Source organism: Centrocercus urophasianus, unplaced genomic scaffold (genome assembly GCF_019232065.1).
Source record: "Centrocercus urophasianus isolate 14NV4802_14NV808 unplaced genomic scaffold, USGS_Curo_1.0 seq_17, whole genome shotgun sequence".
Taxonomy (NCBI): domain Eukaryota; kingdom Metazoa; phylum Chordata; class Aves; order Galliformes; family Phasianidae; genus Centrocercus; species Centrocercus urophasianus.
In genome coordinates, this window is record NW_024884722.1 from 11,097,329 (window position 1) to 11,109,572 (window position 12,244).

General features: G+C 37.3%; 1 protein-coding gene across 1 annotated transcript in view; it reads right to left on the reverse strand.

Annotated features, from left to right (window-relative positions):
* The window catches only part of CFAP58 (cilia and flagella associated protein 58), a 63,868-nt gene that overhangs the window by 41,120 nt on the left and 10,504 nt on the right, over positions 1–12,244 (reverse strand). The window contains exons 3-7 of the mRNA XM_042818207.1: positions 8,667–8,815; positions 7,469–7,625; positions 5,254–5,448; positions 2,379–2,516; positions 608–767 (exon numbers count right to left, since the gene is read on the reverse strand). Coding sequence (XP_042674141.1) covers positions 608–767; positions 2,379–2,516; positions 5,254–5,448; positions 7,469–7,625; positions 8,667–8,815 — 799 coding nt within the window. The remainder of the gene's footprint in view (positions 1–607; positions 768–2,378; positions 2,517–5,253; positions 5,449–7,468; positions 7,626–8,666; positions 8,816–12,244) is intronic.

Here is a 12,244-nt window from a genome sequence, read left to right on the forward strand (position 1 = left end):
TGAAAAGTGTTTATTTCAAAACATTTTACTTTGAAATTTAGTTGCCCTTTAAAAACATCTTTTACTATACCCAAGGAATTTTCTTCCAAAATGTACATTTGAAAGATCTTTCTCAAAATATTGCAGACCTGCTAGCAAGTAAAAGCCATTACCTGTACAGCTTTAGTACATCTGCTGACCAACTGAAGCCCCAAATATACCATAACTAAATTTACCAGCTTGCCTGCAAGTATCTTTTTTTTTCCATCCTGTTACTATTCAGTAGAATCCAGCAGAATCAGAGAAGAAAAATAGTGTCTTATCCGTGTCTGTTTTCAGTAATTTCCAACCCTTTTCCACCTGGCCAGAGCAGGAGCAATAAACATACACTGGGGGCAACAATCCTTATGACATAGCACAGATTTGCACATCACAAAGTTCAGTAAAATCTTCTGTATCTGCAACCCATACACGCTGCAATGTGAAAAACCTGAAAAAGTTTTATAAAAATCATTTCAACTGTCATTTGTACAGTATCATACCAAGAGCATGATTCTGCAAAGATGCACCTTGAATGAACAAGTGGTGAATCAGAGGACAGATCCATTCATCAGATTAAGGCACCTACCTCTCTCTAGACCGGATATTTGACTTTTTAGGGTCTCTTTCTCATGTCCTGCAGCAACTTTCTTTTCCTCTGCAGCACGTAACTTACCCTGGAGAACATCTCTTACTTTATTCATCTTTGAAATTTCAATGTGCATTTGAGTCAATTCATCATCTCTGGCCTATAGAAACCAACAAGGAGGGAAAATGAAAGCAACCACAGAAAGAAATCTCTCTGTACTTGGTACATACTTGTTCTAAGAAATCCAGTGCACCAGCGAGCAAAGGTTTAAGTGTTGTGGGTCACCTAGAAGATGATCAGTAAATAATTGAACAATATTAAAAAAAAAACAACAACCAATTTAAAGTTAAGGGAAGGAAAATGATAATCAAGTCTCATGCTCTAAAGCTGAAGATAATCCACAAGAAAACCCCCGTACACAAACCTCAAGCAGTACTACACAGTCTTACAGATTAAATATGGGCAGCTCTGATTTTCCTTGAAGAGGCAGTGATTGTGAAGAGAAAGATCTCTAGTGCGGTTCAATGGTATGGCAGGTATTTGGTATCCCCATTCTTTCTATAATCCATTGCTTTTAGAGAGAAAATTTATCTCATTTGCTCTACAGTCAGAAGAGAAAATAATTAAAACACTGCTAAATGAAAATTAAGGAATGAGTTACCAAGAATGAAAACCGTTTACCACAACAGAAATTTGTCTGTTTTCTTTTAAGAATTAAATATGACTTCCTCAATATAATTTCACTGCTGGTTTTTACAGCCATCATAGACTGTGTTCCATACAGAACCGCAGGTATTTGTTATGTAAGATGATAAATCCTGGTAGGCATGGTGTATCTCCTGGCAGGATATGAACCTTCTCAGTTCTTCCAGACAATCAGGAGAACTACGAATTCTTTCACAGTTCAGATTCCCAACACCATATTAGATGCACTCAGTGTTCCTATGTTCAGTATTTTAACCCCAGTGATGATACAAAATGCAAGATATGGTAGACGAAGTGACAATACCTAATGCTTAGAAATTATTCTATCCTGCAAATTCTCTCAACATAGCTCAAAAATCATACGCAGGAATCATCTAATCTTTCCTCTACTGAAACTCATCTGCTTCTGTGTAGTATAAAACAACTTTTTAACAATATAAAGTTTCAAGTAGCATGACCACAGTCAGAGAGAAATACAAGCACAGCTCTCAAAGTAATGCTTCCTATTTTATTATGTTGGCCCATGACATTAGAGGCAGATGCTGGTTATATGGCAATAGAGGCTGAACCTTCCCACCAATATTCCATTACATTTTGTTGTCACGTGACAGATGGCAGCAGAAGGGCAGACTGAAAAAATGGATCTGACATGGAAGCGCAGATGAAGCAAAGGTGTGTTACTGAATTCCACCATGTAGAAAAAAATGGGATCTAGTGATGTTCAAAGCTTGCTTTTGTTTATGGAGGTTTATGGAAATCAAGCAGTGGATGTGAGCACAGTGATGTAGTGGGTGATGCATTTCAGTAGCGGTGACAGTCAGTCATCTCCATTGGTGCAGATATTTACAAGAGAGGCACATAAGCTTTTGTTCATCACTGGCAAAAATGCACAGCTAATGATGCTGACTATGCTGAAAAATAGTGTTTTGTAGCTGAGAATTTGCTCCATCAAATAGTGTTACTGTGCTCTTTGTATCTGCTGCAGTTTCCATGGAAATAAATAGGAGGCATTACTTTGTGAGCAAACTGCATATCTGACAGGATGCACACACCTTCTGGTACTTACTTTCAGTTCCATTGACTTTTTGTGAATATCCTGCACTACTCCTTGAAACATCACACTGTGCTGCTCACTCTCTTGCACAAGCTTCTTATTTCTCATCTGAAGTTGCTCAAGTTCCTTACCAGTTCTTTCATTCAACATCTGACAGATTAAGGAACAATCCTATTAGTTCTTCTTAATCTGATTACAATATACACATATACATGAAGACAGAACATTCCGTCTTCCCAGGAGATAAAAGCTGCTGCAGATTGTTGTCTGCTTACAATCCACTCTTCATTGCTGATGAAACTACTAATATGAAATATGAGAAATGTTCATATGAAATGATAATTTCTAATGAATAACACAGCCAGTGTCATTTTTTCTGGAAGCTTAGCAGGTCTCTCTCAGGTGGTGGATAAATATTTTAATTCACATTAGGCATTTGGCAAGCATCACGCAACACAATCACTTGGTACATATAATTACTGAAAATCAGTATGCAATTCAAATGACTTCAATCAGTAGAGGGCAAGGGAGCTCTGTCTCTTAGTGAGCAAATTCTACATTAATATGCCAATAGCATTTATCTGGGTACATGATTTGCTGAGACCAGGACCCAACCATTTTCTTCTCTAATTTGTCTTCAGTCAAAAGCTCAGAACAGCAGTTTCATGGTTTGTATGGTGTACACATACATCAATATTGGATCCACCAGTGTTTTTTTCTGCTTGATGAGACTTCCTGTAACAATCATTACTCCTTAAGTGAGGAAATAATGACCATCATATTTCACACTTCAAGTATTTACGTGCAGTAAACCAATGAAGTCAATACATACTATCCTATTAAAAAAAAATAAGAGGAGCAGGATATCACTCTTCTAAATACATGTGAAAAGAAGACAACATGAAAACAGCTTATGTTATGAATGTCAGGATTACACTGTTTCTGAGTATTCTTTGTTCAGACTTGGTCATGGGTGGAGTGAAGCCTACAGCTGCTGTACCAAACTAACTTCACTGTCATTCAAGCAATAACAGATTATAAATTAGAGTGGAGCAAGAGCAGGCATCATAGCCAACTACAGTTCAGTTGATAAAAAATAACCTTATTGTGTGGCAATATTTGAATCATCTCCTCTTACAGATCTCTAACTGAACTCTAGATTACCCTATGTTTGAACAGAATTTTTTTGTGAAGTACAATGCAGTGATTCCAGAGACAACTTCAAGCTATGACAGGCAATCAAAACAGTGCAGCAGCCTGGTTAATTAGCCTAGGCATGGCACTTTATGGGAACTTTCAGTTTCTAGGACAGTTTGGACAACTGAATGCTCCTAAAGTAAGCATTTAGAAAGCCCAAAAGAAGCTATAGAAAGGAAGACAAAGAATACTGCAAAACCTCGATTCACAGACATCCTGATTAAAAACAGCATATCTTGGCAGATTGTGAAGATGCCCTCAAGAACTACTTGGTGATATTTGGACAGTCATAAAGTAATTTAGATTGGAAAAGATCTTAAGAGATCATCAAGTTCAACCACCAACTTGACATACCAAGTTCACCTCTAAACTACATCTCTTATTGCTGTTTCCATATAGATAAATATAACTAAGTACCACTAGTATATATGTGGTATGTGATATATAGTAATATAAATAAATACAAATTAAATACCACTAGTGAAGGGTGTTCACCTGACTATATTCTCCACGGACAAATTATTCCTAAAATCCAGTCTAAACCTTTCCTACCAAAACTTGAGCCTGTTTCTTTGCATCCTACCACCTGTCACCTGAGAAAAGGTGACAACCTTCTTAGTGCAGTCTCCTCTATGACAGTTGTAGAGAGTGATGAGGTCTCCCCTCAGCTCCTTATCTCTGGACTAAACTACTCTATTTTCCTTAGCTGCTTCTCATAGCATTTCTTTTCTCATTATTTCATCAGCTTTGTTGCTCATCTCTGCACATACCTCTTGAGCAACTCACTATCCTTCTTGTAAGGAGGAGAAATTCAGATAAACAAACAAGTGTATATTCAGAGAAATAATCATGTTTTCCTTATCTCTTTTTGCTAAGTATTTTACTAAGAGTATACATTGGAAAAAAAAAAATTCACAAACTTCTACCCTCACCAATTCAGAGACCCAAAGGGAAGAAAAAGCTATAAAACCCATAAATTTACTACATACACAACAACTCCCAAGAAAGTTTCCCTTGAGGTGGACTGTTATACAGTGATGAGATCTCTCCTGCCATTTACTGAAATTGCTTCTCTGAGAGTTTCTCAAAGTCAGGGGAAATGGACTGAAAACCTGAAAATTCAAACACTTACAGAACACCATGTTAGTACATTTCCAGATAAAGTTTTTGGAAACAGAAAGGGGAACATCAATCAAAAAGGTTTACGAAGACAATTCTCTGCCCTTTGACAGGAACACTTCCACAAGCTTGAGAGGTAGGTGAAAATTATTGTGACAGAGAAGAAAAAAAGGGATCAGACTTAAAATGGCTTTACCCATGCCACTACATTCAATCAGTGGCAAAAGGGGCAATATGTGCCAGAAGTGCAACTCAGCAATCTCCGTTACTATCATTAGTTCATCTGTGCTTCACAGACTCTGTCTCATTCACTATCATCTTTTCAGGATGAGATGATCTCTAATTACACCACTGTGCTTCATTACTGATTTCTGGGCAAAACTTTATCTGAAAACTGTCATCTGCCTTCAAATATTTGTTAGTTTTTAAAATTATATTAAAATAAATAATAAATAGAATTTATTGACTTCAAATAATCTCCCTCCATTTCCTTTCAGGAAGATCAAATTTCTTCTTATTTCGAAATTTGACTCTAACTTTAGACCAGATGAAAAGCACGCCAATGCCATACCTTCTGCTCTTTCAGATTTTGTTCCATTTTCAGTTGTTCCTCTTTGTTCTTTTGTACACGTTGCTGTAAATTCTTGATCTCAGACTGCTTATTAACTATTTCAGCTTGAAGATTTTTCAGATCCTTTTCCATTTTTTCTTTCTTCCGAGCTTCTCGTGATACCTCATTGTTACGCATTTGGATTTCTTGCTGAAGCTGTAATAATAAAGAAAACAAAAAATTAAGTTCCACTGCCTTTTAATTAGGCATAAAAGGCCTCTCACCTCTCATGCTTAATGTTAAGAACAATGGCTTCTATTCTACTGCATCCACTACTGCACAGATCTGAGAAGTAACTGTTATCTAATAGCAGACTAGAAATCCTGTAGTAGGTAACCTATTTACTGATCGTAAGAAGTTGTTAAGCACTGTCCAGATCATCCGTGGAGGAGGGTCCAGTAGAGCTCAGATACACAGAGCATTCCTCTGGAGATGTAGCGGCACAAATGTATTTTCTGTTACAAGTTATTAGTAAAGTGGTATTTTTTGAACGCAGGGTTAAAACAAACTTGGATTTAATGCTATATTGCAAGGATTTTTGTTTGTTTTTTTTTTTCTACCGCACCAGCAGAAACACTTATACTGATACAGAAAAGACAAAGGTGTTCAAGCAGTTATTCACAATTACTCTCAATATTTCTGCTCTCAGTACTCCTCAGCAGAAACTTTGAAAGAAATTCTCTCTCACATTTGATAATGTCCTTGTGACTTCTGCTCTCTCTGTCCACAAAAATGTGATGGAGCAGAAGCACCAGAGAATATCTATAGGAGGTTGATCCATGTGGAAAAGTCCAGTTCAGACAGAGACCAGCAGTTGGAAGATGCTCTTCACTTACTGATTCTTCTCCCTATCAGGGCAGAAATGAAAAGTTGGCAGAACTGCCAGAGCCTTCAACAGGTTCTTCAAAAAACAAAAAAAACAAAAAACCAAACCATTGTTATTTAAGCAGTCTGAAGTGGAAAATGATTTTGTTTCGGAAGAATGCAAGGTAGTTCTATGCACTGTAACAATCCCAAAAATTAAAGGGCTGATGAAGTAGGTACCAAAAGATTAAAGGTGGCAAGATTCAGTAAGATTTGACGGGAGCTTCACTTCTTTCTTTTCTCTCAGTGCTGACAGAAAAACAAATACTTACATTCTCTTGTATTACATTCCCAATTAAGTGCTTTAGAAACAGAAAATAATACTGTGCAGGAACACAGGCACATCAACCCTTTCCTATTTGTGATTAATAAAAACTGCAAGCTAAACGCTGCTTCCTTCTCTTCTTTATTCTTTGAGTGTTCTTCTCTCCTATCTTGCTCCAGTCCTTATTTATGTTTTTCTTTACATTCCTTTATTCTTCACTGTCGTATTTTCGTATGTTGAAGCAGCTTTTCTGATCTACTTTCTCTCCATCCAGTGGGTATCCTATTGATCCTCTGTTTCCTGTATCACTAGCTGCTATATGCATTTAAAGAAAGCTATACATATAGCTCAATAAAGAGGCCTGTCTATTCAGATGTTCAGAAAAATAGAAAGCCTCACTTACAGAGCAGACAAAGAAAAGCAGAGATAGAACATGAGTGCTCTGTACAGACACCAGTGAAGCGAACAATTATTTAAGCTCAAAATCAGCAGGTAGAAGTCAGTGTCATAAAGTTTTTAACCATTAGAAAAAGTGAGGTTTTGAAAAAGCTTTCCAGAAGCAGTGCAGGAGGAAAGAGCCTAATCGGCTATTAAGTCAGAATTTGGTACACTCTTAAAAATAATTGCATGGCATCATACAACAATCACAATCAACAGAAAGTGAACAAGGATCAAAATTCCAGGTCAGTGTTCTAAGTTGCTCTTCAGAAGCACAGGGATTTACAGTGCAGAAAAGAAACAAACAGACCAAAGAAGAATTGCCAGTATGAAGGATAACTATGACATTGGCAGAGGAACTCTGGTTCAAATCAGGCTACTGGGGAGCTGTGGAAGTTGCTGGTACATGACAATACATTTTTCCAAGGACATAGCCAAGAAATAGAGAAAAGTAAAAAAATTCACAACAGATTCTTTTCTGAGCATTCCTGAAAAGGGTCTAGATGTGGAAGAATAAGCAGTAGTATATTAGTCAACTGAGATCAATTGCAGCAGTGGAGAATCGTTTAGGACAGAGCCTAAAATCATCACCTGGTGAGCTTTACAGACCTGCAAAACAGCTTCATCTGCCTCATTCTTTGCCCTCTCTGCATCCTGCTGCTGCTCTGTGGCTTGAATTAGACTTTGACGTAACTCCACAACCTCTGACAAGAGCTGGTCTCGCTCCTTTGTTATCTCTTCTTTGTATTTTATCAATTCACTGATACTGGAAGTAAGGAAACAATAGGTAAGCAGTGGCAGAGGCCCTTTCTGTTCCTCCTCCTACACCAGAACAAGATCTTCAGTGAAAAAGAATAGCTTGAAAGTTTGTTTCATTTTAAACTCTTCTTTGATTAATATTCCTCTGGTCTATCAAATTTTAGGCTTTACCTACTGTGATCATTTAAGAGTCACCATCAACACAAGTCCAATAAATCCTTCTCTTGTTTTATCCCTTCCTCACATACAGAAGAGTTGGAAACATCAAAAAATGAGCATGCCCCATGCATATCCAGAGCACATAATATAAAAACCTTTACACAGTGTGAATATAGCAATTCAGAATTAGCTGATTCAGCCATCAGCAATCTCAACAGAAGGTACACAGATCCTAAGGGTCAATATACTCTATTGCATCTTTGAGTTTATAGTTAATGTTAAAGCATAAGAACAACCTGAGGACCTGACTATAAAGAGAGCTTTTGGAGGGCATTTAAAATCGACGGATCCTCAGGATCACAATTATTTGTATGTTGTAGCAGCCAGAGGCTCCACCTGAGATTAGGTCACTCGATGCTAGTGGCTGCATTGTTCAACAGAATAAAAAATTAAATGTGTGAATATATACAGCCAATGATAATGCTTTATAACAAAGCTAGGAACAGAAGTCTCCTGCTTCCTTTTCTTACCTATTGGGCCCTACTGCCATTGTAAGTTAAATACTTGGCTGATTCCCACTCTGAAAGACAGGGTATATCGAAATGCTCGTCAGATAAAACACTGGGACCATTACCGAGAAAGTGCACAGTACTGTTTTTTGTTTTCTCAGCTTAATTCAATGCTCAATGAACTCACTAACAGCCTGATTCTGTAGTCGTTCACTGCACAAATACGTGGACGAATACATGTGCACTCATGAGAAAACTGAAATGGAGAAAAAATCTCTGTCTCCGATTTCCAGTGACCTTCTAGTATACAGTAGCGGCTAAACAAGGTGTAGAATAATAGAAAATTAGATCAGGCACTTGTTTTTTGGTGGAAAATTTACTTGTATTCCTGACTGGAGGACAGTCCAGATCCCTGCTCCACTGAATTAGTTAGGCGTGCTATTTCCTCCTGTAGTGAATGAATTGTTTCCTTTGCTTTCTGTTCCTTTTCATAGGCTGCATCCACCATTTTCCAGGCTTTTTCAATCTCCTTGAAAAAACAAACAGAAAACATTGACGGAAATTAAATTGGGTTGAAAGGGAACAACAAATTAAAAATTGCCTTGCATTCTGGTGAATTAAGAAACCAGATTTTCATGCCTTTTCATGCTCAGATTCACAAGTTTCCTTCACCAGTTGTCTTTTCACTAGAATGGGGGCATTTTCAGCCACTCAGACAATGTCAGTTCACACCACAGACGCTCTTAACACAAAGATTGGGATATTATCAAATATAACTCTTGGAGGTTTTGGTTCTGTAACTCAGTAAATGTCTAAACATTTACTGAAAACTCAGTGCCTACAAAATTCCCTTGCACTCTAATAGCTCACTTAATTCTCTAAAAATCTTATGAGCTGTTACAACAAGGAACAACCAGATTACTATTTCTCAGAGGGGTAAAAAGAGATGTTACTCTTGGCCTTGCTACCTCTTTGTTCCTTTGCATCTGTGCTGACCTACTGCATTTTGGCTTAAACTACACGTTTAGATGAGCCACAATTCTCATGCCAAATTTCAACACATAGAATTATTTGAAAGCCAAGCTCACAACCCCATGGTTTGACATCTTCAAGCAGGTATAGAAAATTAAGCAAACTCTCATTTGCTAACTTCCTCTGCATTTCCCCCCCTTGAAAAAGATCCTTAAGAATCACATAGCAGGCTTATTCCTTGCTAGGTTCAAACCATGCTCTGAGTAGTTCTGAAATTCTATCCTAAAACTTGTACTGAATCAGAAAGCGTATGGACATATCAATGGGAGAAATATTCCCAACAAAGATAGTACTTTTAACCCTAGAAGTTTCTGAACTGCAAATCACAGCATGCTGTCTGGTCTCTCATGTTCTTTTCTCTCCTGGCTGCTGACAGGGTGTTTAACTTCATGGGCTTTAATGGATGTAGATTTCAAGTGTGGCTCTGCAACTCTGTATTGCCTTTAGGACCTCCCTGAGCAGGGTCAGATACAAGCACAAGTCCATCAGGAAATAACACCCCTTTCAATTTCTACTTGTATCATACAAAAATGTAACAGTGAAAAAAATTCGGAATACCTCCACAACTAATATTAGATGACTGCCCAGATAAATTGTGGTTGTTCCACCTCTGGAGGTATCCAGGGCCAGACCTGATGAGCTCCTGCTCAGTCTGATTTAATAGTTGGCAACCCTGCCCATGGCAACTGGAACTAGATGATCTTTGAGGCCCCTTCCAACCCAAGTCATTCTATGTCAACTTGAAGATTAATAATTTATATGATGATGATGATTTTTTTTTTTTTTTTACAGCCATTCCTTATTTGAATTAATATCCCTGGTTCTAAAAATAAACCTATTTAACACGAAGTTAGAAATAATGACAAGCTATGTTATGGTGCATGGTCAATGTATGTATTGAGCTCTTTCAAATTGAATAGATGTAGTGCTAAGCTGTTTACAGCCTCAATTAAAAATGTCAAGTCATTGATGCAGCAGAAATAGCAGACTACCAGAATCTGCTGAAAACCTAACACAGAATATAACATCTGCAGCCTCTTCAAGCTAGAGGGAGAATATGCTTTCATGTTAGCTATTCAATTAGTTCAGCATATTGAAAGTGGAGAAACCAGATGGAGCTTAAAGATCAGGAACGTTTGTCCTATGGCTTTTTTTCCTTTCCAGACTAATAATAAAGAGTTAAATGGTGGGTTTTACTTGTTCTGAAACTCTGAAGAAGATTATAATCAACAAACCGTATTTTTATTACTTTGTGAATTACTTAGTTCAAAATCTAGTTTGAAAAATGCTTTCTAGTTACGTATCAAGCATATTTAGAACAGTTTCAAATACTGAAGTTAATTTTTGTTTTACACATTTAGAGTTCTAATTTCCATGCAGCAATGATCTCACATAAACTATTAGATATAATCCAATAGGTAATAAATTTTTCACTCATTATTCTCTTACATAAAAACATTAAATTATGAAATTTCAATAAATGCATGCTAGGCAGAAATAATCGTACAAAGACATAGCACATCATCTTGCCTTTCAAAAAACAAACAAACAAACAACAAAACAGCCACAACAAAATATAGCTGTGAATATACTTTTCAGATGTGGCAGCCAGCAAGAGACAACCAATCTTTCTCTAGAAAAATGCAAATGGAAAATAAGATTAAAGCTGATTACTTAAATCAAAGCTTCCTGCTGGCTGATTAAACTGCGATTAAAATTGGGTAATTAAATCATTATGATTGGAGTTTTGGGGGGACAGAACTAGTGAAAAATATCAATAAGCCCTTTGAGAGGTCTTACTGGTTTGAGCAAGTCCTTAGGCTCAAAACTGCATTTTGTTTCGGTGAGAGTCCACAGAAGGAATCACCTGAAGTCAGTGAGGCCATTCAGACAGGCTGTGACTGCAGGAAACCCTGTGCTGAACTTCTTGAACTACATCTTGCCCTTCACGTATGTTGAAACAACTTTTATCAGTAGGGCTAGCACATACAGAGAATGGCATCATGAAAAGGCAAAATCTAAATTAAAAAAAAAAAGATTGCTACAGACTTCAGCATCAGCAAAACCGGTCTCCATTATGATGGTTTCCTTCACGATTTATTTTACTTCGAATAAAGAACAAACAGTATCTCTTCCTTTAAACTCAATAGTAGAGAGGAAGAAATTTCTGAAGGCGGACGCTTTAAGTGAAAAAAATAATCACATTTATTACTCAGTGGAGAGGGGAACTGAAAGAAGGTAGAGTGTATCAGAATCACTGAATAATGCAGTACAAATGTAGGTACACGCAGTTTGTTGTATAATTAAAGATGGAAGCTGGATGTTTGCATTTATAATAAGTACCCTGAAAAATGTGAAGCAGAAATCATGAAGTGTGACTGCCTTATTTTATTTTCCTTAAACATACCCAAAGATCACATCAGTGATCTGAGAATTTATGAAATGTTTCCTTAGTACACTGGATTGATTCCCTTGAAATCTGAACACTTGGTAACTCAAAGCAAGGCAGTATGAGCTCCTATAAATTCCCATTCTGGTGCACCCCTATAGATCAGTTTCCCTAACAGTGAAAGAGAGAACTGTACTTCCCCATGGTTCAGCTTGGCCCTTATCTTCTCTGACACGACAATAAACAGCAGACTATTACGTCCAGTTTATTAAAACTACAAAACAAAGCACTGAACAACCAACGGACAGTAACAGCTATTGATTATTATTGACCTGGGCCCTACCAGCAATTGATTTGTGCAGTTAACCCCTGACCCTAAACAAATCCTACAGATTACAACTGGGCTCCACATGGAGAAAAATTCTGCCTCTGCAGCTTGGTTGAAACCTTTATTTGTATATGAACCAACAACCCACAAAAGCAAACCTATAAACCTGTTACCCTGATGACCCATCAAGTCACCAAGATTGAGGACCT